Here is a 27989-nt window from a genome sequence, read left to right as displayed (position 1 = left end):
CTGTATGCCGAACGTCACAATAACACACACGTTATTGCAAACGCTTGTCAGAGAAAGTGTTAACAGCAGTATGAACCGATTGTGATATGTATGGACTTTAAAGCAAAGTTTCGTGAATAACAACCATATTAAAATGTGTGGCTTGAATCTGAGATTCCAATGTCAGCGTTCAATGGAGGGACAGAAAGCTCTAAAAAAAAATTATAAAAACATCTTCATTTGTGTTCTGAAGATGAACAAAGGTCTTATGGGTTTGGAACGACACAAGGGTGAGTAATGACAGAATTTAATTTTGTGTGAACTAACCCTTTAAAGTGAAAGTGCAATAGAACATAAATTTTGACAACCCACAAATCTGATTATTTAAAAAAAAAATTGAAATGGCTTTTCATCTTGAGAGCCTTATTATATGGAAAAGGATGGAGGGGGGACATCTAGATCTATCCCTTTTTCCAGGGGGCTGATAGATTCCCAGCTGGAAAAGCACTGAAGAGCTTTAATGGTTCCACTACAGCAACTACTGTGAGCCTTGGAGGGGAAAGCTTGATCAATCTGTTATTAAACAAAATAGAGTCAAGAGATCTCAGCATGAGAAAGAGTCTTTGCTTAAATCTGCATACAAGAGCCACAAATAAGAAACATGTTTGTGAAATGGATATGGGTGCAAGCATTTCCAAAAACTTTATTCCAAATGCATTTCCATTTATTCTCTAATAGTTTTTGCACACTAGCAAATCTCACAATCAAATCTCTCCAAATGTATCTGAGCAGAGAGTGCACTTTACATGCATAGGAATACTCTAATATTAAGAATTTGGTTACAGTATGATTATGAAAGCATCATGTAAACACATTGACCCGATTGCTATAACCAGATTACCCCAATATTCCATTTTCTAGAAATCTGAAAAAGAAAATGCAAAAACAACAACATGCTTCGGTTTTTAGTTAGCTGCAGCTAACTAATTTCTTTCATTTCTAACTTTTTTCATGGGTTATTTATGTTAAGGAAATATGACACCAACTGTGAATTGTGTTTACAGAAAAAAAATCTGTATGCCTAACATTAAAAGACATTTATATGCAGCAGGGTTTTTAACCATCAGATAATCATTTATCAAACGTAACTTCCCTATCGGAAGGAATCATAAGTCTGCCAAAAATAGTAAATGCAAGGTTGAAAGTACATAGAGATCACCGTAATATTTGGCTACAGTGCATTACAAGTTACACTGAAAAAAAGTTTTCATATCTGCAAAAACAGTTTGCTGTAACAGATGTGTTAAGCTTTTTAGCTTGCACTTAATTTACTGAAAAAAAAATTCTGATAAACTCAAGGGAAAAAAACCTACAGACTAAAAAGTATCTGTGCATAGAATACAAAATAACCAAATTTATTAAATGGTTGTTTAAGCCAAAATATCCTGTGAGCAGTACTTACGACAGCCTGCGCTCCAGCCTGTTAAAGCATATGAACTCGTATTAAAGCGTGAAGATGGTCATAGTACATATATAGTTATGATCCTTCCCCTCAACAACACAGTGTTTATAACCATGAGAGTGGAGTGACCTCTGAACCCTTCAGAATAAAGGATAGGCCAGGAGCACAGCCTGTATGAAGATAATCCTGCCTCATTGTGCTGGCTCAATACACTCTTTGTTGGTTATGACATCCCAAAAATGGCTGATAATTTTTTTGGGGGGAAAATCCTTAAAATCAGCAGTCATGTGCTGCAGAGATATCATAAGACAAATACTAGTGGACTTGACTTTGTTCAGCTGGAAAACACTTGTGATCAAGTGAAGTGAAAAGGCATGTGAAATTCAGAGGGGCTCTTCAACTGAACATCTTAAACACCACTCCACTGTTTGCAAATTATCATTTGAATTTTCATGTGAAATATGCCAATTATAGCATCCTCATACATCATTACAGGGAGTGTTATGAAACTATCAAATTTCAAGATTTTAAAAGTTAAAGCGTGAAAGATGTGATGCCTTTAAAATGTACCAGTAAATCTGAATCAAGATGAATATATCAAGATGAAATATAAAGGAAATATCAGAACCATTCGGTGTTGTACCAGCAGTCCTGGCAGAAAATTTAAAGCAATTCTGAACAAATGCATGCAGTATCACAACAGACACTCTAGTAGGGGTGTAATGATACCCCATGTCACAATTCGATGCATATCACGGTACTGAACTCACGATACGATATTATTGCGATACTCAAAGACAAATGGTAAAAGGTTAGCAAAAAACTAACTTTTGATTAAAATGCTAAATTTGGTATTACATTGGTTTCAGGAAAATGAATAGGCTTGTATTTGGTGCTGGTAACCCAATGCAAAGGACAATGGTGACACCAGAATAAAAATATTCATGATTCGGAAGCTGAAAATACAGAATTATTTTAGACGAATATGCTTGCACTCTTTTACTGACTACATACATACATAATGTAGGCCACTTTTTACTGGTAATATAAGACATTTGACATTATCAGGACCCACAAATATTCCCCCATTGCATTATTATACATTATATTCAACACATAGTAGTTTAATGTAGTACTGACACTGAAACTCTGTAAACTTGACTTTTCACACACAGTAATTTTCATTTTGGGTGAACTATACACAATATATATTGACACTATCAACAATACATATTGTTGCATGTTTGTATTGCGATATATTGTGACAATATATTGTTACACACTCCTACACCTGATCTTGTCTGCAGGGCCACTATCTGTGCAGAGCCAGAGCCATGCTTTCTACATACTGTTTTCAGTTTGATTGGTAACAGGGAAGGATAAACTGAACACTTATGTTTCCATGGGCACCTGTTTCAACTAAGATATGAATGAGACGAGCAGTGTGCCATTTACTGAGGTGTGTTTATATAGTGTCCTCACACACATAGGTTGGGATCAGAACAGTCTCAGGAACTTTAAGCCTCAAGCAGACGCACATAATCACAACCAGAGTACTGAAGCCTTCTTCTGAACAGATAGAGATATAGATGATTGTTCACTTTCTCATAAGTGAGATTCATGTTACTACTATGTCTGTAATGATCTTAATCAAAAGCCTTCCAGTGAACAGCCCAAAATACAGATGATTCTACCACATAATATTTACTTGCTTTTATTTTTAACTAGTCTCTCTCAGCGTTTCCGTTGTCCGGTAATTACCGGACATTGGCCGGGAAAAAAATGAAATGTCCGACAAAATTAAATCTCTCCGGTCAAATTGTCCGATTAAAATTTCCTAATGATCCCGCCCCCCTAACACAATCTGAATTTGAGAATAAGCCTAAAATGTATAAAGCAAAAATACACCGAACTTTGGCTATGTTATAAATATAAAGGAACAGGCTCTACCGTTTGAAAGTTATGAAACCACATCGCATGCTGAATTTCAAATAAAGCGCACGCCTAAAACGGCTGTAATATAGACCTAAACAACGAACGATTGAGTGAGACGTTTCAAATATGGCCAGGCCCAGGCAGACTAGCCTTAAAAGCTTTTTTCAGAGGCCAGACGATGGTGAATCAGGAACATCTCATTATAGCCTATAGATCAGTGGTTCTAGTCCGCGCACTTGTACAGTTTTTTTTTTCTCCAATCAAAACTAACCATGCACTGATGAACATATGCTATTCACAGTCTATATCAAGCAGGGACACGTTTGTGTGCATTTTATTTTGTGATTTCACCGGAATGAATAGAGAGTCTCCTCAACGGCGATAGATTGAAACGCGCGTCCGAGTGAAGATTGCGCAACTTGCACAGCGCGTCATCCATGCAACTGATAGCAGCGGACACGAGCGCTCAGCTTGATTTCAAAAACAACAGATTTTAGCGCTAGATCTCTTATTTAATAGCGAACTAAATTAATAATCTACTAGTTAACTGGAGATGTTTTATTTATTAGGTAGCCTTCACCGTGCCTCAATGTTCGAAAAGTGAATGTGTGTGAAACAATAGTAAAAAACAATTGCCGTTGATTGACGCCAGTCAGACGTTCATGTTTTTTTTCCGTCTATTTGAAAGTTAAGCTAATAATAACAACATGGTGCATTCTATATGGCCTGATTATGTAATTTTTTTAAGTTACATAGACTGCCTCCAGTTTTCCTCAACCTGACTAATTAAGAGGCGATATTTGACCGGCATATCATCAAAATGTCTGTATAACGAAACCTCTGCCGGTCACTTTGACCGGCACCCTTTTTTTATAGCGGAAACTCTGGTCTCTCTAATATTCCATTATGTTATTACAGATCAACTTTTGGCTTTAAAACTCTGAGCAGAAAACAAAACTGATTACAGTATTAATGATGTCTTTCCTAACAGTGCAGCCAAAATAAGCATCATGAGAAAGGTCTAGGGTTTATTATAAAATATTTAAATAATTTGATAAATCTTTGTCAGAAAACTTGACTATTTGATCTTATTTTTTACTGACTTCACTTCCCTCATAATGTTTGAACTTTATTAGTTAGGCTAGTAGTTTTTATTGACGCTTTTAAGTAATAAAATGAAATCAAAGTTAAGTTACATTTGTGAGTGAGTGGAGTAAAACCATCATTTAATGTTCTTTTTTGGAAAACAGGCTTGTAAATGCCTCTCATTACAAGTTTGAAACAATGTTTGTCATGTGTTCCTTTTTCAAATAAATGCATGTCAATCTCACAGCGCTTGCAGAGAGGGAGCAGAATTAACTGTGATCGAGCCACTCTGAACGGTGCTATACTTCAACATGACCCCAAACCAAACCATGACATGGCAAAAGTTCAAAAGAAAACATTGGGTGAACTCCAAATGACATGGGCAGCTACATGATGAATTTAGAATTATGTAACCATCTTTAACAAAACGTAAAAAGATTTTTTTTTTTACTAAATCTACGAAGGTAAGTTGTACCAAACATCACCCTTTGTAGAATCCATTCCTGTAATAAGCTGTTGGGCTAGCCCAAGTCCTGTTATGATACATTAAACTGAGCCTCTGAGCAATGGAGGAAGAGAGAGAAAAAGAGAGCCCTTAAGATGCATCATATGACTCTCACAAGGCTTCTGCCTAGACCGAGCATCTCTCGCAAGTCACGCACGAGTCCACCGCTGGTGAATTCCTGTTTACAATCTAGCTTACTGTAAGAGGCTAAGCAGGGTTACAGTGGGACTTGTCTGGATCAAATAAAGCAGCTTTTACAACACAGGCGATCAACTTTGTGGCGATCCGGCCATGGCGGCCAATAATCCTCTCCAATTCATGCCTGTGCCAACCCATTTTGTGATCAGTGTGAATTTTAGCAGGCCACAGAACATTTCTATAAGCTGCAGCTTAGCCAAGCAATGTGGGATCACGTCTCTCCAACCAATAACTCCAGATATATCATCCGTCCTTGGTGTATCTACGCATTTAATCGGTCATATTTCAACTGCAACACACACAAAAAAATTGCATGTCAGGAGAAGCCTCGAGGCTTGAGTGATGAGCAGATGCCACACAACAGATGGGAACTACACGTTTTGCCAGCACAAGGAATTCTGGGAAATGACAGCAATACATAGCTGCAGTGCACAAGGAACAGTTTGAGTCCAGTGAATGTAGACTACCTAACAAAGACATCTAAAAGGTCTTTATAGAAGAATATAGAAGACGGTCCAATAAGATGGTCCAGCTGGTTAAACGGGCCTGTTTGTGTGTCTAGGGTGAGTCAAGAATTAAAGCATGACCTCTTGACTCCAAACACACACACACCTTTAACATAAACAAACTCTCCAGAAGGTCCAGAACAGCACGTCATTCGGTTAATGTTGAGGAAATGAATCCTGATGCATGGTAGCAGTAGCAACACGGTTAAAGTTTGTTGAGACTAAATGTAAGATAACCTAGTAAAACTGCTGACAAACAGAAAGGTTTTCCACTCAAACCACAAGTACTTAAACTGTAAGCTAATCAGTCCATAAACTTACTTGGTTTACATCTCATAAAAGCAAGCAGAACTGCTCAGATCACATGAAGAGAGCAAATAAAATACATTCCACCATCAGCTGAGTGACCTGGATTAACCTAGACATATTTATAGAGTGGTTTAGGCTAACTCTGACAACATAACCAAGTCAGATACAATCAATCCAACATATCGCAAGCTAAACCAGTGGCAACCTTTGAAACCACCAAGTCCAAAATAAGTTAGTGTTGTTGTCACCTTGCTGAACTGCTGATCTTCACACTACTAGGATCTTCTTTCTACAGTCTATCCAGCGTAAAAACGTGGCATACAGATTAGTTTAGGATCTGCAGATCTGCCTGCAGGTGCATCCGACAGCTTACCTCTTTCTGTTTCAACGGGGTGGAGGAACAAGTCATACGTCGTCAGACTCGGGCAGGGAATGCTCTACAGCAATATGGAATGAGATCTGATGATTTGAACTCTTCAAGTGTGCTGATTTAGTGCAGAGGGGAGGGTGTACTGGACGTGTGTGTTTGTAAGGGTTGGTAGGTGGGTGTGTAGGAGTGGGTGGAGGGAGAGATTTGCGCTAATCAACCATGAAGTAGACATCAAATGCGGAAAAAAAGCAGTTTAAGGCAATTTGTACTAGAGGTCGGCCAATGTATTGCCAAGGCCGGTATATCGGCTGATATTTGGCATTTTTTAAATATCGCATCGGCCGATGAGTTTTTCTGATTGGCCGATGTGTTGGAAGCGGGACTTTTATTTTGACGCCAATGAGAAGAGAATGGCATCTTCATTAGTTATGGTCTCTGTTTAACAGTTTTGTCTAATAAGTCATTACATAGAACGGTTAAACAAAGAAAGGAAACTCTATACCAAAAGTATTATAGCTTTTGCTTTTATATTATTAGTAAAAGAAAGGCAAACACTATTATACGTTCTCATTTACAGTCAGCATTCAGTATACGTGTTTATCATTTAAACAAATCTTTGAATATCTAATAAAGATTTAATTTCACAAACCTCGAATCCAGCAGTGAGATCTTCTGAAGTGCATATTTGTAGCCTGCATGAACGTGTTACTCTGTGTGTAACGGTCGGTCCGTGTGAATTGAAGGCAGACAGGAGAGTACAGCATCACTGTGAGATGCACGATCGACAAACTTAACATTATGCTGCGCTATATTCAGTTGCCCAAAATGTCATATTCATGTCATTTTAACTGTGTGCTGTATGTAAAATGAATGTTACCTTGTCTTTATTAGAGCCCGACCGATATGGATTTTTGGGGGCCGATACCGATAAAAAAAGCCTGATACCGATATATCGGCCGATATTATTTATGTGTACAGTAGCAATATTATTTATGTGTATTATAGTACAGTACCAGTCAAAGTTTGGACACACTTTCCTATTGGTGTGTACAAACTTTTGATGGGTACTGTATATAGAATACAAAGTACTTAAACAGAATAAATATATAAACGTTTTGCAATGATCACTCACATGTGGTGATCAAACACTTGTGTGACAAAGATATGTAATGGAGGCAGGGGAAATGATAGAATGAGAAGATACATTTGAGCTGTAACCAAACTATTTTGCATTGCATGTTATATTGTATTATATTCTAAATACTGTTGCATAATCTTCACTAACGACTTTGTCTTTTAATTTAGTCACGTTATATAAAACAACTTGTGATCAATAAATATATCAAAAGTGTCACTGATATTATCTTCTATTTTTAGTCTTAATTCCTCTAATCTCTACAAGTAGAGGAATAACTCAGATCTTTTTACTAAAGTAAAATTTATAATATCATAATGAAAACGTTTTTAATTACATAATGTACAGACTTTTATACTATTCTAAATAAGTAGTAAGCAAAATGTACCTACTAAACGTGAAACTAGGCTACTCTTGACGCAAAATGGCCCTATATAAAGTGTTATAATTATATAAATTATTGGAATATTGCTTGATGTTGTAACGTAGCGTTATAGGCAGAATGAGCTTTAACACGGTGTCTACACCGGACGCGGCCGTTATTGCTCGCGTCGCAACAGCTGTTTACCCGAGACGCAGAAAAGCACCCGTTACAGCGCAGAATGGGCCATCCGTTTACTGTCAGAGATTTGTCGCTCGCGTCACGCATTTTAAATCAATGTTTAATCAATCAATTGCCTGGATTTAATAAATAAGAAGTAAATTTAGCAGACAATATAATCAGGACTTCTCAGCTGAGCGCTTGCAATAGTCACAAGCTCACACAATACGTGACAGAGGCTGGCAGCAGAGAAATCAATTCAGTGAATTACACTGCGCAAATCAAAAGTAATAGTCTACTACCCACTGGATGAAGAAGGGTTGGCTCTCAACAGAACATATAATATTAATTTTATTTTATTTTTCGTGTTCGCATTTATGAGTAAAAAACGGATGTGACAAGCTCCGCAAGCGGCACTAAAGTGTTTTAAAACTTTCACATAGACCTCGAACAGAAAGCACAAAGCCTTTCATTAAAGTCAATTTCGTTTTGTATTAATTATATCTTCATTTTAATCAATGTTTCATCAACCAAATGCCTGGATTTAATAAATAAGTAGTAAATATAACAGACAATAGATAATCTTGAAACGGAGGCGTCGGCGAGTGAACTGCAACTCGTCTCATAAATGAACCGAAACTCAGGGTATAGACCTGAGAAATACATCTATTGAAATGTCTACTTTTAAACAGAACAAATCAAAACGAAACACAAACTGCTCTCTACTTATGTAGGCCTAATCCTTCTGAAATGTACATTTCTCTCTGGCGCGTTCAAAGATCGCGGGTCCGCATCCTCAACTTCATCTTTGCAGCCCACAATGACTGAAAACACTTGTTAATAAACGATTTCCATTACACGAGAGTAGATGTTAAAAAACTTCATGCTGATTTGTACTCGGCTTTCGCCAAGATAAGCACCAACTAATACATAGCTTTACATTAACCTATGCTTCTCCATCCATTTACGCTTCTTTCCATATGGTGATGTAAATCTCCTTCTGTCTAGGGTTAACGCGCGTCAGCACACACAACGGCTGCAACCACAGTGCGGTCTCCCCATGACAACCGTCTGGATTGAGCTGAGTAGGGGACATCTCTAGGGTCTTCAAGTGGGCACCTTCCGTCCTCAGTGTTTCATTGACTAGCCCACGACACCTCAAGAGGGCTCGACAGTGACTCTGGCGTCTCAACGTCAGCCCCCTCCGTCCCCCACTCAACTCAGCACAGCTTACTGACCTCTACATGAGATGTCTCACCTGCTGCTGAGACCTAACCACAATCTCACAATCTGTCCGCAACCCAACCATACGCGCCAAACCGTTTGACTAAGCCTGTCGAGCCCCACTGGTGCGTAAATATGCAGTTTCAGTGGCAACGGTTCCATATGGCATACCACCTACCGCAAAACACAATATCTGCCCAACCACCCGTCATTCACGCAATATACACAGGAACGTAATGACTGTAAATACTATACAACCTATACAAATAAACCAACAGACTCTTCAAGTTTTCAAGAATTCTACGTATCCGTAGCATGGCGGCCTGTACACATCCAGCTAGAATCTTTCCGTCTCAACCACAGCCAGTTGCTGCTCCTTTCTGCTGCTTCAGATAAGTTCTTTACTGTGCGACGCAACTCTTGGCCACTGAATCTGACGTCTCTTAGGAACCGGGTTGTAGAGTGTGCCACAAAACTTCGACAACCCACTTCCACTGGATAAACCTGTACTCTCCATCCTCGCTGTTCTCCTTCAGTGGCCAGAAAGCATACCGCAGTTTCTTCCTCTCATATGCCTCATCTACCGCATCCTCCCATGGCACTGTTAACTCTATCAGTTGAACAATGCGTGCTGATCCAGACCACAAAACAATATCTGGTCGTAGGTTAGTGGTGGCAATCACAGGTGGAAAAATAAGCCGTTGATCAAGATCAGCCGGCATCTTCCAGTCCCTAGCAGCTTCCAGTTGTCCTGAGCGAGAATTGGTTTTAGCACCTTTTCTTGGTGGTTGCTCGCCTGGGCGGAGGAATATTGTCTTCTGCATGTAATGTTTTGCTAGAACAGGCGGCAACTTATTGGTCATACTACGCTTGCCTTCCAACGCTAAAGCCAAACATCGCAATACTTGGTCATGGTGCCAAGTAAACCGACCTTGGCTAAGAGCCACCTCAAATCCTGTCAAAATGTGTCTTAATGTGGCAGGTGATGAACACAAAGGACAAGAGGGATCCTCTCCTACCCAGAGGTTTAGGTTCTGCGGTGATGGGAGAACATCATATGTCGACCTAATAAGGAAACTGATCCTACTCTCTTCCATTGACCAAAGGTCTTGCCAGCCCATTTTGCATTGTTCCACACTCTCCCATCTCATCCACTCTCCCTGCTTGGCCTAGGAAATGGCCTTTATACATCTCATCCTCTCCTCCTGCTTTCGCACCTCGTTGACTACCAGCTTCCTCCTTTGAGCTGGGCCTGCCTTGTGCCATTTAGGAGGAGCTAAACTGAGCCCAAAACCCCCTCTTCCATGCTGTACCCCTCCCACGATATCCCCAATTTAAAGGTCAGCCTTTGCATCTACTACAGATTTCTTTGCTGACCACTTTCTACCAGTTTTTACCACAGGGGCTGCCTCCCTTACACATTTGTCGCGTGACTCTGCTAAAGTCATTTCCAGTCTGACCTTGGCACACTTAAACTCCTCGGTTAAAGCAGAGACTGGCAGCTGCAATACTCCTTTACTATAAAGTCCCACTCTGCTGAGGCAGCGTGGAACACCCAATCATTTCCTGATGTATGAACTTATTAACGCTTCCAGCTTATCTACTGTTGTCAAAGAAACATCGTACACAGTCAGTGGCCACAGCAACCTTGGCAGTAGACCAAACTGAAAGCACCAGAGTTTTAGTTTGCCTGGTAGAGCAAAGCGGTTTTTGCTCTTCAACCCTTCCACTGCTTGTCGTCTAACTTCTCCCACTCGAACTGTGTCCTTTAGATCCCCATCGTACCATCTCCCAAGACTCTTCACTGGCTTCTCAGAAACTGTTGGTATTTCCTCACCATTGATGAAGAATGTTTTATCTACTACTTTTCCTTTAACTATCGAGATGCTCCTTGATTTAGAGGGCTTAAATTGCATTCGTGCCCATTCGATATTATCTGTTAACTTCCCCAATAGCCGATTAGTGCAGGCTACTGTTGTAGTCATGGTTGTCATGTCATCCATGTATGCTCTGATTGGTGGTAGTCACATCCCAGAAGCCAAGCGCTCTCCTCCTACTAGCCATCTTGATGCCCTGATGATTACTTCCATTGCCATGGTAAAAGCCAGTGGAGAAATGGTGCATCCTGCCATTATTCCAATCTCTAAGCATTGCCATGCGGTGCTGAATTTTGGAGTTGAGAAACTAAATTGCAAATCTCCAAAATAGGCTTTCACTAAATTTGTTATTGACATTGGTACTCTAAAAAAATCAAATGCTGCCCAAAGAAGCTCATGTGGCACTGAACCATATGCATTGGCCAAATCCAGGAATGTCACATGGAGCTCCTTCGCCTCCTTTTTAGCTGATTGAATTTGTATCCAGATAACATTGATGTGTTCTAAGCATTTTGAGAACCCTGGAAGGCCCGCTTTTTGAACTGAAGTGTCAATGAAGCCATTCTTTAATAGGTAGGTTGACAATCTCTGCGCAATAATGCTGTAGAAAATCTTACCTTCGACGTTTAATAGTGAAATAGGACGAAACTGACTGATGCTTGTAGCATCTTTTTCTTTAGGTATAAAGACTTCACCTGCTCGGCGCCATGCTCTAGGTACAACCTACTTTTCCCATGCCCCTTTTATCAATTTCCAGAATTCGTAGAACTCCTGAAGCACTCTTGTACACTCTGTACGGAACTCCATTAGGCCCTGGAGATGATAATGCCCTTGCCTTTCTCACAACCTGCTCGATCTCTTTCCACTTAGGTGCACAGACCTCGATTTGGTATTCTGGTGGATTCATAGGTAGGATATCTGACGGAATTGACACAGGCTCATGCCTTTTTGCATCTGTATGCGTTTCCTCCAAATATCTCTCTAGCTCAACCCTAGATGCTTTTAAAGTGTCATTCTTCTCACTGGTGAATAACTTCTTTACGAATTTGAAAGAGTCTTTATAGAAATTAGCCCTCTCATGCTCGTTTTTGTAGTGTTTCCGTAGGCGCTCAGCTCTGCGTAATGTTGCAAGCTTATCTTTTATGGCCCTTTGTAAGAGATTGAGTCCCTCCTTCTGACTTTGTTCTGCTTTTTTCCATTGCTTCCTCAGCTGTCTCCTTTCTCTAACTAACCCTTCAATTTTCTGCTGCCGTCTAGATACAGCGGGAGTAGTTTGTACTTTTTCCTTCCTTTTTTCCACACCAAACCTCTCACTTCCAAATGCGTAAATGATGTCCCCAAATTTATCCAGCTTCTTTTCAACTGTACCAGTTAATCTTGGCAAAGCATAGATCTGTGTTTACCGTGTCCCATGCAGTTTTCTCACAAGCTCTTGGCCATCTAACTCCAGGCCTATGCCCGTTGAGGTTCTTTTCTCTCTTATGCTGGTTAGTCTGACCGGGTTCACAAGTATCAATGTGTTCATCACTAACCGTGCAAATCCTCATCTCCTCTATGACAGGGGTACTGATATCCTGCGAACTGTGGTTTGCTTCCTGTCGCTGGATTTCATTCGACTGACTTGACTGACTTCGTAAGAAGTACTGATCAATGCGAGGCCCTTGTCCCTTCTCCCTCATGCATTTTATTTTCCCTTGATGAATCTTCAACCCCCTGACCGTTGTCGCCTTGCTCCAGCCACAGACACAAGCTTGGAGTTCAATGACTTTGTAGGGCCCTATGAAATCCGTTTTATTTTTTCTCAAATTCCGTTTTTTTTTTTTCAAATTCCGTTTTTTTTGGATTTATTTTTAGCCCTTTCGGATTTTTCGGATTTGCTTGTTTTCTTTTCACTTCTAAGCACTATTGACCGTTAAAAATTCAGTTACACAAACTCACAATTCAGCTTTTTTATTTAAACTGTTAATATATTCAGCAAAGCACATTCAAAATTCTCCAAAATTCAGCCAAACCTTCAACAAATCTCTGGCCAAAAATAACAGTAACATGAAGGTAACAGTTACAAGGTAGGATTGATGAATATTAAATTAAAGATTAAATGCAGACATGCTGCAGGGAGACAGAAACATTGAAACAACGATATAATAATCCTTAAAGCTATTAACAAACAGTGAATGCTTCTCTCTTTTTCTTTTGTTGCTTGATCAATATTAAGGACATGGACCGCATTACGTTTATTACCCACTGTCACTTTAAGACGTCGGATCATGTCCAATGACATGCGGATCCAATTGCACTGATGCACATCCGATACACTCACAAGACATAACCGACACAGTTTACGTGAATACTCTCCAAAACGGACATTTAGACATAATGTTGTGTGTATTTGTCTATTTAGACACGAAAGAGTGCTCAATTCAGTACTCGCGCGCTGTAGGTCTATTGTGCATGGCTGCACGCTTCGGGTTGGGTGTGTGCGCACAGAAAACCGTACCGAATAGTGCTCTTTTTTGCATCATCACTTTTGTTCAGATCGCCTGCTCTACTCATTCTCCCAGACGTTTACATTTTTTAACGTTTTATGAGACCGCTGGTTAGATCAGCACGTTACAGTATACAAATGGGCGCATCTACCACAAACGCAGTCACCGTTAGCTCATCAGGAGCCACTCGCTTCGACATTTTTTTCCCTACGCGTGAACCTGAGGTCGTATGGTTACTATGCAACATGTTTATCAATGCCATTTGGCCACGGTTTAGGTAGAGACCTTTCTACATTTGTTGTTTTAAACTGAAAAATGAGAAGTAAAAAAAAAAATGTTATTTAATATGTCAACAAAATATATGCAAATTCCGTTTTCATGTGTAAATTCCGTGATTCCGTCCGCGTTTTCCGCATCATGGAAATCATAGGGCCCTAACTTTGCTAACTGCAGAACCTGAACTAGTCTTTTGTGAAGTACTCTCCATACTCATATCCGTTTCCATTCCAATGTCGTTAACCATGCTGTCCAACATTGAGTCATCTTCCGCCCCTGCTCTCGCAGACTCTAGGGGTATTTTTCTCTTTAATTTCTCAGAAGCCTTGGGCGGGTGTCTCCAGCATCCTGTAAACACAGAGCTGGATACTGCCGACAAGGGTAACTAACCCTTACCAGCCCCACTGGGGTCTCTTTCCTCCTGTCAGCTGTCTCTCCAGGCTGTCACAAGGTCTTTCCCTTGTTGCCAGCAGCACTATTCACTGCATTCACTGGACGTATCCAGATCTTCATGATTTCCAATACACGAGAGTGGATGTTAAAAACTTCATGCTGATTTGTACTCGGCTTTCGCCAAGATAAGCACCAACTAAGACATAGCTTTATAGTAACCTATGGTTCTCCATCCGAACAATTAAAATGTCTCCTTGCTATATTTGATGTATTCATATCATTGCTTTTGCCAGTTCATTGTGACAGCTTTTAGGTGCTTTATTGGCAGCGCCACCCTTACATGAATCACCGCACGCCACATTTTTTTTTATATTCATTTATCGGCCATAATAAATGCAGATACCGATAGTTATGAAAATGCCAAATATCGGCCGATGATATCGGCTCGCCGATATATCAGTCGGGCTCTAGTCTTTATTTGAAAAAATATGATTCAGTGCGCACAAACAGCTTTATATCGGCCAACCTGCTCTCCAAGATGTCGGCATCAGCCATAAAAAAAACAATATCAGTCAACCACTAATTTGTACAGTATGAGCATCTTGACATCCACATATCCAAGGAAATCTCACCACTTATGAGATCTTTCTAGTTACATTATTGTAACTTTGTGTGATTCAGCACAACAACTTCTGTAAATTTGTTTCAAAGGGCTGCTGTAGAGCTTAAATATAAGAAGGAACAATCCTGCACCATAAGTAATGGTCCAGCGTTTTCACAGACAATGCAGAAGTGAATACTTTGATGCGTGTAGTTTTTCCCTGTGAGACTTCAGTCTGTGATGTCCAAGACACCAGAGGGCTATTATCCAGACAAGAGAGGTGATTATCAAAGAGAAGGCTAGATACTAATCAAAGGGATTTTTAACGCTTGTCAGGTCGATTGAGGAGTCAACAGGGGAGACGTATTAGAGAGAAACCACTGAGAAACATAGGCAGGATCCTTTATTGAAGGAATGCACTGAAAGATTATGTGTATTTTCAGTTAACTTTAGTCAGATGTATTTGCATTGTTACTAGGGCTGGGGCGGTATGGATTTTTTCTAACCGCGGTTGAAAAGCAAGGTTTTCCCGCGGTATGGCGGTAAACCGCTTTTAATAGCTAGGGTTAGGGTTAGTTATTCATATTTATCCCTGGGCGCCGATCGGAGACGGAGTTCACTGCTGATGAACTACTGATATTCTGGGGATAGAACATAGCCAATATACTAGGGACTTTAGCCTTTAAATATCTTTGCTGCATTGGATCAGTGTTCTTTCTAGAACAGCCAAGAGCTTTCTAGCCTCGCAACAGCAGTGCCTCGCATTGCTCATAGACCTTAAAACAGTCAGCGCCGCGGATGCGGTTTAGAAAATTTATCAAAAAACGTTGGTGCGGGTGGATGGCGGACAGGTGATGAGTTTTGTGATGCGGTTGGGGATGAAATAATAATAGCCTATCCGCGCATCTCTAATACGAATGGAATGTTATTATGCGTCATGGAACATTGCGCTCCTCAACTCGCGAAAGGTCGGATTTGCTCCATCTTTTGATGATAGGTTTTGTTTAAAAAACCTTGAATCCATGTAAGCCGCAATATCATTAGACATAATCCATGTCATTAGAATCAATGAATCCATGTCATTAGACAACGTGCACACATGTGCAGGCCAAGGTTATTTTTTTGTACTCGGTGATGACGGTGACGAGCTAAGACTCGCGGTTGGAGTCACGTGACCGCGGTATTGCGGTAATGCGGTAACCGTCCCAGCCCTAATTGTTACTGTGCCTCAGATGTAATCGACTATCCGTGTCTGTAAAGGTGTGAACCAAATGGCCCATACAGATGTATGGCCTATAGAAACAACTGATTGGTGTGAATGACAAAGAAACAGCATTGCTCAGAGTAGATTGCAGGGTAGATCGATCTCCTGTGGGAGGCCCTAAAAGTTTTCTATTGTTTGTAGTCCATTTGTCTTCATGTATAAAGTTCTGTCTCACAGACAGAACTTTGGGTTAAGATTTTTGAAGGGTGCTAAAATTGCTGCTGAAGAACTGTGCTATACTACTACCTTCAATAAATTCTTCTCCCCACAAGAACTCTGGTCAAGCTTACTTATTTTATGTATTGGAGAAATCTAATACATTGGCGAGCCACCCAAACCACTGCTCGGCCAAATACAGCAAAATCTAACAAATGCACCAATACAGAAACTTTGACTGATACGATAATAACCCAAACAAATACATCCAAAAAAGATATCGTTCTATATTTTGGGAGACACAATAAAATAATACTAATAATAAAACAACTTTTTACAAAATAAAACGTCCAGATCTCGATGTGCTTCAAATGACACAAAACAATGTACACTGACACTCTTCTTTCGGTTTTAAAATAGGTGCATCCCACTAGAACTGCAACAAATGATTATTTTGATCATTGATTAATTTAATGATTATTAGAATGATTAATCGTCAATTATTTCACAGATTAATAAATAGCCTTTTATTTAGCCTTTGATTTAGCCTTGACGATTCATCGAAATCAATCACGCTTCAACCAATTTGGCTTATTACGATTATGAAATCGCAAAGGCTGCGATTACTTTTTATGTGCAGTTTGTCAGTGACGTACAGCTCTGTGATCAGTAGTAAATATTGCTCCATCTGAAAGCACTACGAGTTTGATAAAAGACAACATTTAAAACATGTTTTTACTCCAAACTCACTTCATAACTATAGTTGAGCATCCTCCTGAGAGATGATGTGGCTTCTGATACAGAATAAGGCACACAACATATTTCTGAGATTCTATACAGTGATAAAAGCTATGTCGATTAGCATTGAAGTATAATAGGCCTATACTTTATTATCACGAAAATACCCAAGAACAGGGTCCGAAATTAACTTTTTGGCTCTCCTGCCACGGGGACTGGTAGATGAAAAAATCCACCAGCCAAGCATATTTTTTACCGCCCAAAATAATAAACAGCCTTTTTGTGTCACATATACATTCATTTCAGTACATTTAATTGAGATAAGGTATTATGTTGAATGAATAAGAGTACATAGAAGTCAAATCAGAGCAACAAATAGTAAGACATGGAAGATGTGAGCATGGAACTAGTGCTCATAAGGCTTAAAAAAATTAGTTTGGTTCCGGTTTCTGACCGACCCTGTCAATTTATGTGCGACCCAAATTTATTTTATGAGCTTGGGGAAAAATAATACAAATTAAATAAATACACAAATAAAAAACTTTTAGGCGAACTATAATTTATGTTTTTGTACAGCACCGTATTTGTATAGCCTGTTGTCCTCCAGCAATGCTAACAAACGAGGCAGCCACGGGCGTTCACACATTGTTGTTGTCATGTAGATGCACTGCTGCGCTCGAGACAGGGCGCATCAACTGAACGAGCAGAGATAGAGAGAGAGCCCCGGTCGCGCGCACGCACTCTCTCTGCGGAGCCAGGCGAAAGTATAGGCTTCACCGTCTCAAAACTAAGCACTGTCTTGCTCGCTCTCCCTCGCACATATTAATGAAAATAAATCGACACGATGGCAAGGTCGGAAGACTAAAGTTTAATGTGGAGCATTCGGAGATTTATTTTTTCCTGAATTACCTCTGGGTGGGAATTGTGCTAAAATACGTTGCCTTATCTTCTCTTAAAAGCGTTCCACACATTCAGCTGACATAAAAACCACACTTTTTTAAATAAACGAAAAAACTATCCAGTGATGAAATGTTTTCTGTGATGACACAAATCTTGTGGTATGTCCTAACCGCCGGGATAATCACACAACGCGCACACGTCCGATAATGACACGTCTAATTCGCGAACTAATGACTAATTTGAACCGATTCGTTTAAATGAATGGTTAAAACAACTGATCTTTCCAACACTGAACTCACGAGACGTCTGAATCGGTGTATAACTAATCGGTAACACTTTACAATAAGGCAACCCCGTTTGCCCCCGCGCACACATTTAAAATCAGCGTGTGTGTGTGTGTAACATGCTGGGACACACAAGGTCGTAGAGTCCATGTACATGTAGGCTATGTTATGAAAAAATAGAGTAGCTTATCAATCGCTACTGTAAATAAAAATAAAAAATAATAATTTCCTTCCCATCCCTTGCTGCCACTAAAAAAAAAAAAAAAAGTCCCTACCGACCCATGACCTCAACTGACAACCAACCGGAACCAAACTTTTTTTTTTTACGCCTAACAGTACATTTGAAGGTTTTGTAAAACTATCAGATACTTTACCGAAAGTAAACATATTTACCGATTAATCAGTTAAACATATTAAAAGTAAAAAAAAAAAAATATATATATATATATATATATATATATATATATACACACACACACACATTTAGCTTTTTTGTTTGTTTGCTGCATGGTTAAAAAAAAACAGTATATAGCCTATATTTGTTAAATCATGGGGTGCGTCGAGACGTGCAACCATACGCGCCTAAAGACATATTTCGCTGAGCAAGCACAATGAAGCAAGCGAAAAGAAGTAGCTACTGTGTGGGACCATTTCGACAGAAAGGGAGACGAAGTTACTTGCAAAATATGCTACGCGGTATTAAAATAGCAGTAGGCCTAGTGCAAGTACAATGCAATATCACTTGCGAAGCAAACATCCACAAGCAAATGAAAGGCGCTTTCCGAAGTTGGCCACTCTAGCGAGACGTTATCTCTGTATTCCCGGGACATCTGTGCCATCGGAGACCCCGACTCACCCCACATCATGTAGACATGTTACTTTTTTAAGTAAAAACTAGACAAACTGTGGATTGAGCTAGGCCTGCTATTTTTATTTGACGAAAAAACGTAGTCTGATGAAAAAAAAGCCGTTTTTTAAAAGCTTCAAACTGATTCAGTGTTTTCTTTTTGTCATCTTAATTTGTTAATTATTTAAGTTAAAAAAAATATATTTAGTGTTGGTCTATTTTTGGTGTGAAGAAGGTTCACACACGCTTCTTGAGGCACACACACACAAGGTCTCTCCCCCTCTGCAGTGCCCGCGCTACACGGTTTGGAGCACAGTATGTGCGCGCTCTTTCTCGCGAGCTGTAGATTCCTGGAGATTTGAACTAATTTGCGGGCATCAGGGAGCCGCTATCAATATGCGGGAGACTCCCGGAACTTCCGCAAGACTTTGGATGTCTGGAACATTCACCCACCAGTGTGGCGGATAGCCTTTTGAGATTTACTCGCCAAACGGAAAATCTACCCGCATTTGGCGCTTGGCGGGTGTTAATTTCGGACCCTGCCCAAGAAGGCTTGAAGAACTCCGATACACCATTTATTGTCGTAGTCGTGTGTTTATTAGTAATTTTTAATTAAAAGTGCTTTTTAATCTGTTTATTCAGCTACTGTGATAGTATGATGTCCATAGGGATTTCCTGGAATGATGTGCGTTATCATACTTCTGCGGAGCATATTTGGAGTTTCTGCGTGAGAGCGCCCTCTGGCTTTCATAGGGAGCAACATTTACTACTGATCACAGACCAGTCCTGCACTGACAAGCTGTGCATAAAATAATCACAGCGGTATAATTTCGATTAATTGTGCAGGCCGACTTTGATCGATTATTCAGCTTTTGCAATTAGTAAAAATATTGATGTTGACCTATTCTAACTAATAAACAAACAAGGAAATCAGTTAAAAAAAGAGAAACAAATATTTTAAATTTTATATTTGGACTGCACTGCAGTACCCATTTCAAACACTAGCTGTCAATATTATATGCTGCACCTTTGAGGCTGGGCATTGACACAAATTTTCTATTCATAACCTTGTAATTCGATTCTAATATAGATTTAATTCGATTCAATTGCTATTTTTTCCCAGTTGTTTAATAACTTTCCCACACTGGTTTGGCTGGCACAAACTGGTTTGGCTTCGTTTGCACTCCAAAGCACCGTGTCTTCTATTGAATTGCATCCAGGAGGGCTGCATTACAATATTGCACTACTGTCAGCGCCCCACTGCTCAAACCTCAATATTGCAGGCCCTTAAAATAGGTCATATGACACCAAAAGACTATTCAAAAACAAAAATATTTGTCAATTTGTTATTGTCGACGTTGTCGTAGGGCTGGGTGATATGGACAAAAAAAAACTACTGGTTTTAAACTACTCTTTATTGTCAGAACATATGACAAACACTTGCCAAACAGGTGACCATTTCACAAATCTGAGATAGAACATTCAAACATTTGTCATTTTTCCTAAAAATAAATATCGTAATAGAAAATTTTATTTCTGCATGTGCTAATGGGGGATATTGTTTAAAGTCTTCAAACAGGGTTGTGCTGCCTGACTTTGATGGCACGTATCTTCAGCACAGTTTCCAGTGCAGGCTGCAATATTAATATTACATGTTTTGTCTCGAAACGCATATTTGACAGTGAGATGACAGTAGTATTAGCTTGAGTTAGGATGCAGATTTACTATGTTAAATTTATGTTCATTAGCAAAAACAGTATCATCCGTTTAAAAAAAATGTAATTACCTCAATTTTATATGGTAAAATTTAATATTCTGACTGTTTGAATTTTATTAAAATTAACCATTGGTCATCCAGTATCATACATTTAGATCATGATAACCACATATAAAACCAGGCATAGCCTATAGCACCTCACTATCATGGCAAAATGTAACTTTATGGTTTCTATGGTATTCGTATGAAAAACAGTTGCCTAAATACATTATAAATGAAATACTTTAATTATATTCCATTAGTCCTTAATTGTCTAATTTGTCTACATTAATAATATAATACAATTCAATATGTATATCCCACATTTCATGGTGCAGTTAATATCACTAGGCGAACGTTACAGTAAATCCATGGTAAATTATGGGAATTTGTAGACGGAAAGGGATTCTGACTGTATCGTTGCGCAGTGTTTCTCCTGTTTGTCAGTGCTGTTTCATCTGCCTTTAAACTGGTTTAAATCACTGAGACATTTGTGTTCTTCGCTGGATTCAAGTGCTTCTCATGGATCTCCTGACCGATCAGAGTAAACAAATCTGCTCTAGTGAGCTGGCGCTGCGCTGCCGTTTGGACTTTGAGCCGAGCGGATAAATGTTCTGTGTGGCGCGCGGTTCAAATGAGTTTCGTTCCGCTTTTGGCACATAAACATTATCGAATATTTATCGAACTCTTGATATCGTTTTATTGAGAAAAAAAATATCGCAATAATTATCGTTATTGTCTTCTTATTGCCCAGCCCTACGTTGTCGATAATGTCCACTAATCGTTTCAGCCCTACATTACACAAAATGTTTTTACAAATGATCCATCTAGAAATAGAAAGTCCCATGATCATATGGCTACAATTTAGGCTATCTGCTAAAACTGATTCAGCCACGAATACTTTTTCCATCTCTATTTGACTGCAATGAGAATTCATAAAACATTCAAATACCTTTCTGTAGGCCCAATTCAATTGTTTTGATCACAAATCATCACACCAAACTCGTAAAGCTATGCTTAAAGGGTAAGTTCGGCGTTTTACAAGTAAAGCCCTGTTTTAAGATCGTTTCTGATGAAATCGAACGGTTAAGATTAAAATTTGGACACATGCTACTGTCCCGAGAATTTTAGGTTTTTGTGTTAGCACCCCCAGTTGTGTTAGCAACTGGCCAAAATAATGATTATGAATACAACAAATATAGCAAGGAGACATTTTAATAGTTTATTAATAAACAAGTGTTTTCAGTCAGTGTCAGCCAAAGATGAAGTTGACGATGCTGACTCGCGATCTTCAGTGAGCGCGCGCCAGAGAGAAATGCACATTTCATACGATTACATGAGTCTGTCTGTCTTTCGTTTTGAATTGTTCTGTTTAAAAGAGACATTAGACATTTCAATATAGATATATTTCAATTCTCAGGTCTATACGCTGAGTTTCGGTTCATGAGACGAGCTCCAGTTCACCCGCAGGCGCCTCCGTGTCGAGATTATCTATCGTCTGCTAAATTTACTTCTTATAAATTAAATCCAGGCAAATGGCTGATGAAACATTGATTAAAATTAAGATACAATTAATACAAAACGAAATTCACTTTGAAACGAAAGGTTTTGTGCTTTCTGTTTGATGTCTATGTGAAAGTTTCAAAGCATTAGTGCCGCTTTCAGAGCGCTCACGTCCGTAGTGCTGAACTGTCGCGTCTGTAACATTGTTTTTTCCTCATAAATGCAAACACGAAAAATAAAATAAAATAAAATAAAATGAATATTTTATGTAGCTTGTGGAGACTGAGAGCCAACCCTTCTTCATCCGGTGGGTAGTAGCCTACTTGTGATTTGCGCAGTGTAATTCACAGAATTTATTTCTCTGCTACAAGCCTCTGTCACGTATTGTGTGAGCTTGTGACTATTGCAAGCGCGCAGCTGAGAAGTCCTGATTATATTGTCTGCTATATTTAGGCCTTCTTCTTATTTATTAAGGCAATTGGTTGATGAAACATTGATTAAAATGCGTGGCGCGAGCGATCTCCGACAGTAAACTGATTCTGCTTTGTCTAGGGTAAACAGCTGTTGCGACGCGAGCAGTAACGGCCGCGTCCGGTGTAGACACAGTGTTAAAGCTCATTCTGCCTGATAACGCTACGTTACAACATCAAGCAATATTCCAAAAATGTATATAATTATAACACTTTATATAGGGCCATTTTGCATTAAGAGTAGCCTAGTTTCACGTTTAGTACATTTTGCTTACTAATTATTTAAAATAGTATAAAAGTACTGTACATATGTAATTAAAAACGTTTTCATTATGATATTATTCATTTTACTTTAGTAAAAAGATCTGAGTTCTTCCTCCACTGGTAGAGATTAGAGGAATTAAGAGTAAAAATAGAAGATAATAAGGTTTTGTCAGTGACACTTTTTATATATTTATTGATACAAGTTATGACTAAATTAAAAGACAAAGTCGTCGTTAGTGAAGATTATGCAACAGTATTTAGAATATAATATAATATAATATAACATGCAATGCAAACTAGTTTGGTTACAGCTCAGCTGTATAATTCTCATTCTATCATTCCCCCTGCCTCCATTACATATCTGTGTCACACAAGTGTTTGATTACCACATTTGAGTGATCATTGCAAAACGTGTTTATAAAATATATTTATTCTGTTTATAGCTGCAAAACGTGTTTATAAAATATATTTATTCTGTTTATAGCTACTGTGTAAAGTACCCATCAAAAGTTTGTACACACCAATAGGAAAGTGTCCAAACTTTTGACTGGTATACTGTACTATAATACACATAAATAATATTGCTACTGTATTATAATATACACATAAATAATATCGGCCGATATATCGGTATCGGGCTTTTTTTACTCCCTAATATCGGTATCGGCATCGGCCCCCAAAAATCCATATCGGTCGGGCTCTAATTAGAACAATCATTCATATAAACGCATTACACTTTAGTTTACAAAGACGTGAAACTCACCGAGTGGTCTGTGGTATTCACTGATATGCTCACGCAAAAATCGCTGCAAAAGATGCTTTCCAACAGGTGTTTTACCATTCGTTGTAAAACTGTGGACCTATTTTTCCAACGCCTCACAACCGGACATTCTTCCAAAAACTACGATAAAACCTGTTGGAAAGCATCTTTTGCAGCGATTTTTGCGTGAGCATATCAGTGAACACCCCAGACCACTCGGTGAGTTTCACGTCATTGTAAGCTAAAGTTTAATGCGTTTATATGAATGATTGTTCCAATGCACCTATGAAACCATTGTATAGGTGGGGGGGGCTGTTCTTACCCTTTAAGAACAGCTTATTCCTTAAGAAGAGGACATCACATGGAGAATTAAGCATCTTAAATGTGTCCTGTTAAGCACCTAGTTAAATGGTAACATCTTGGCACAAAATGCATATGCATGCTAATGCAGATGTTCAAGACTTAAGATATGAGCAAACTCAATCATGGAAATCTCTGAAAGTCCCTTTATAAGAATTAACATGATGACTAACATTACATTATATGACGTTGCCACACTTTGCTCCAAAATTTAGGAAGGAAGTAAAAGTCGAGACTTAAGGCTTTGTATGTGCATTTTAGTACTATATAGCCTAAATATAGAGATTTTACACTGAATACACATGGTAACTGAATGTTCAAGGCTAGCTATATAAACCCTAAATACCTGACCTGATTTTTTGGTCTTGAACATGGGAATAATAACTAAAACCAGTCACCTGGAATAGACCATAGGCTTTTTATGCGCATATATATATATATATATATATATATATATATATATATATATATATATATATATATATATATATATATATATATATATATATATATATATAATACTCCAATAAACCTCCACGCTAACTTAAAGTGTTTAATGTGATATTATAAAATGTAGGCCTAGATTTCCAGGCACCTGCCAAGACCCCTTAGCCTAAATCTTAAGACCAGATCCCTAACAAGACCCCATCCACTGAGTTATGTTCATTTAATCTCTTAAATTCTTAACAGCTCTGTACAGGCACCTATATCTGATCATGTGAACAAACTTATGGGCTGTTATTACCAAATGTGAAGACTTATTTGATTAAGACTGAGCAAGTTACGTGATTAAATGCCAACCTGTATTTGACTAATTCTTGTTTAATGCTGGTCTGTAAAGTGACTTTAAGACTGTTCATAGTAAAATAATACATGCAAAATGTTCAACTTTCAGAAAGAATCAATCAGTTGACAATTTCTCAACTTATTGTGTTAGCAGCATGTATTACTATTATCTAAGGGCACACTTGGGTTGTACCAAAACATATGAGTAGTTAGAAATATCCATTGAAAAGGATTCCCATTCACCTCAACAATGTGAAAGGACACAATCTGCTATATTTGTTAATAAGTAGGCCTACTTATTTCTGCAGCCATGTTGATTTGAGCCATTCACCTGAACCTAAATTCCACTAACTCTACAGCTGCGTAAATGCAGTCGCGACACAACAACATTAACTGGCACCTGAAGAATGCACACAGTCTCAAGCCCTTAAGCTCATCTGAAATGCCAAACTCCTCACCATAAATGTATACAAATGTCAGCAGCAACAGTCAACAAAATGAGCAGTCAAGTCGGACTTCTCACACTGGACCAACAATTTACATAAGTCAAAGCAAATATCACTCATCTACTGTTGTCAATGAAGTGGAGGATGTATTTGAAATACTGCTTCTTATGAAAGACGCATGTTATGAATAAGTACGTTAGGAATAAGTAATTAATTACATTTCACCAAAAATCTGTCTTTCTATCCATCTTTACTGACATATTTGACAGATATTTTTGAATGGCCATCAATAAAGAAAGATGCTGTAACTAGCATCTGGCTGCAAAGACTCTCAGGCAGAACTGAATTCCATCAAAAGTTGCAATACTACTAAATCACAATAATCTATTTCTATTAAGGAGTCTGGTAGGTGCATTTACTAATACTTCACCTCAAACAATAGGCTACATTGTATACTGTATCCTCAGAGTCTCCACTGATAAAAACTACACTCCTTTTATGATAAAAATAAATAAATAAATAAATTGCATGACCACTCAGCTAGGTATAAAAAAATAAACAGGATTTGTAAATACACAGTGTCCTTAAGAAATTAACACATTTTATGGAGTAATTTTGGATTAAAGATTTTAGATTTCCCTTTCCACATTTTGAACTGGTTTAGCATCTGTCTTTTTAGAAGCAGAGGCACTGTAGATCCACAAACAGCAGTTTTTGTGGTTAGGCACAGTTAAACAGAGGAAGGTTTCTGCAGGTGTGCACTGGCAGAACAGGAAAACAGCATCACCATGTCACTGTAGCAGTGCCACCATTTGTCCAATCATTGTCACATTTCCAGCATTAAAATGTAAAGATAAGTATCTTGTTAATGCTAGTCCTACATCAAGCTATATTTAAATGACTGTCTGTGTCTATTGGAGTAACACCCTTCTAAAACCCTATTGCAAAACAAACAGTGCTTGACTTGATTTATGTAGGCTAAAATATAAATAAAGTCAACTTATCAGAAGAAAAAAAGCTGGTCTTTTCAACTGGTCTTCCAGCCTCGCCAGGTTTTCGAAGGGATTTGGACACTTGTCAGCTAGTCAGGTTAGACTGACTGGGATCTGCCAAATACTCAAAACATGTTGCACTGTCTGGGCCCAGAAAATGTGCAAAGAAACTGTAATGAAACAATCTGCATTATAACACCACATTCAAAACGCAACCCAAGTTTAATTGGCCATTTTAATTTGACACTGTCAACTGTAATTGATGGATAAATTAAGCATATGTGCACAGACACCTCAACAAAAAAAGAGAGAAAAAAAAGATTAAATCTGCAGTCTAAGGAAAACCAGCAGAACTGGACCATTTGTTTTTTATAAATAAACCAACCAGCACGAGACAATCTTGAGGACTACAACACCCTTCACTTCTTCACATGACTGATCCGAAAGCCCAAACATAACGTTACCATTAAACCCCACACTTCCTCTTCACGGCGCAATAAATCTTAATCAATGCCGTGAACAAATGTCGATCTTATTAACAGTATTCGCAATAAACACGTGTATCTAAAGCAGGGAAATACAGTTAGTGGAGCAGCAAGTTTAAAAAGCGCAATCGCCGGAAATATGGTCAATCTAAATAGCAGCTGCTAGCACTGCTAACGCCGAAAGCTATAAAATCAATAATAAGTCAAAACATTTTCACGGTTTTATCGTAATACCCTGCTCTCATTGACCCTTCTGAAGCTGCTCGGGTCCATGTTGTGGGAGTGTATGAAAACAAAGCGGGTTTTATATAGTTTACCTCACTCGAGTGCCGTGTGCATCTCCTCTCCGCTCGGTACTAAACACTCACGCTGCGCACAGCACAAAACTCAGACCCCACTGCGGAAACGCCATTCTCAAAGACAATTACGTACTTACTTGTTACGTTCTTAAACCCGCCTCCATTGACCCGCCTCCACATTTCGAGAAATGTGTAACGCACTTTACGCAACGTGGAACGCGCTCTATGACGTGTGCTTCCGCCACCAGACAGTCTGAGGCCAGTCTGAGCGCGTGGCGGAAGCGGGCGTCACAAAAGTCGTTTATATCAAAGACTTTATGACTTTGGTAATATAGCAAAAATAATTGAGTCAAAGCCGCGGGACATTCTCACATTGGGAAAATCTTTCAATATGTCATGTCATGTAATTATGGCTGTCTGAGTTAAAGTCCACTCCAGTCAATGTTATGTTTTCTATTGAAATGATATTAGCTATTAGCTTGTTTTTAAGCTGATCCTGTAAAAAATATCTAGGCTACTTAGGCTACTAAGAAGTAATATAAAATTCATTCTGTTCCTCACACAAAGCTATATTTTAGATTGTGATAATATTTCACAATATTAGCATACTGTTTTTGCTGTTTAAAGACTAACTTTTCAATGGTATTATTAATTCTGCATTATTTAGAGATCAATATTAATGTATTTAGGGATGAATTTTATATATTTTCAGCTTGAAGAAGCATGTTGCCATAAATTCAAATCACACAATTCTGCACCTCAGGTCTCTGGGTTAAAAAAGTAATTATACTAACAG

The 27989-nt window shown here is 38.7% G+C and overlaps 1 protein-coding gene across 2 annotated transcripts in view; it reads right to left on the bottom strand.

Annotated features, from left to right (window-relative positions):
- slc39a10 (solute carrier family 39 member 10) overlaps window positions 1-27355 on the bottom strand; it is a 38629-nt gene extending 11274 nt beyond the window's left edge. Inside the window, exon 1 of one of the 2 annotated variants that reach the window (XM_077216409.1) lies at window positions 27212-27355. Coding sequence is in view for 1 of the 2 variants with exons in the window: in XM_077216408.1 (XP_077072523.1) it covers window positions 6354-6389 (36 nt within the window). In the remaining variant the exon portion in view is untranslated. Of the gene's footprint in view, window positions 1-6353; window positions 6727-27211 lie in introns of those variants that run through there. The other variant, XM_077216408.1, reaches the window with a different exon arrangement.
- Window positions 27356-27989: the final 634 nt, after the last annotated feature.

This window comes from Siphateles boraxobius, unplaced genomic scaffold (assembly GCF_051911475.1).
Source record: "Siphateles boraxobius isolate OS27281-9 unplaced genomic scaffold, OSU_SipBor_1 7, whole genome shotgun sequence".
In the NCBI taxonomy this organism is placed as follows: Eukaryota; Metazoa; Chordata; class Actinopteri; order Cypriniformes; family Leuciscidae; genus Siphateles; species Siphateles boraxobius.
This window is presented reverse-complemented; position numbering and strand designations above follow the sequence as displayed.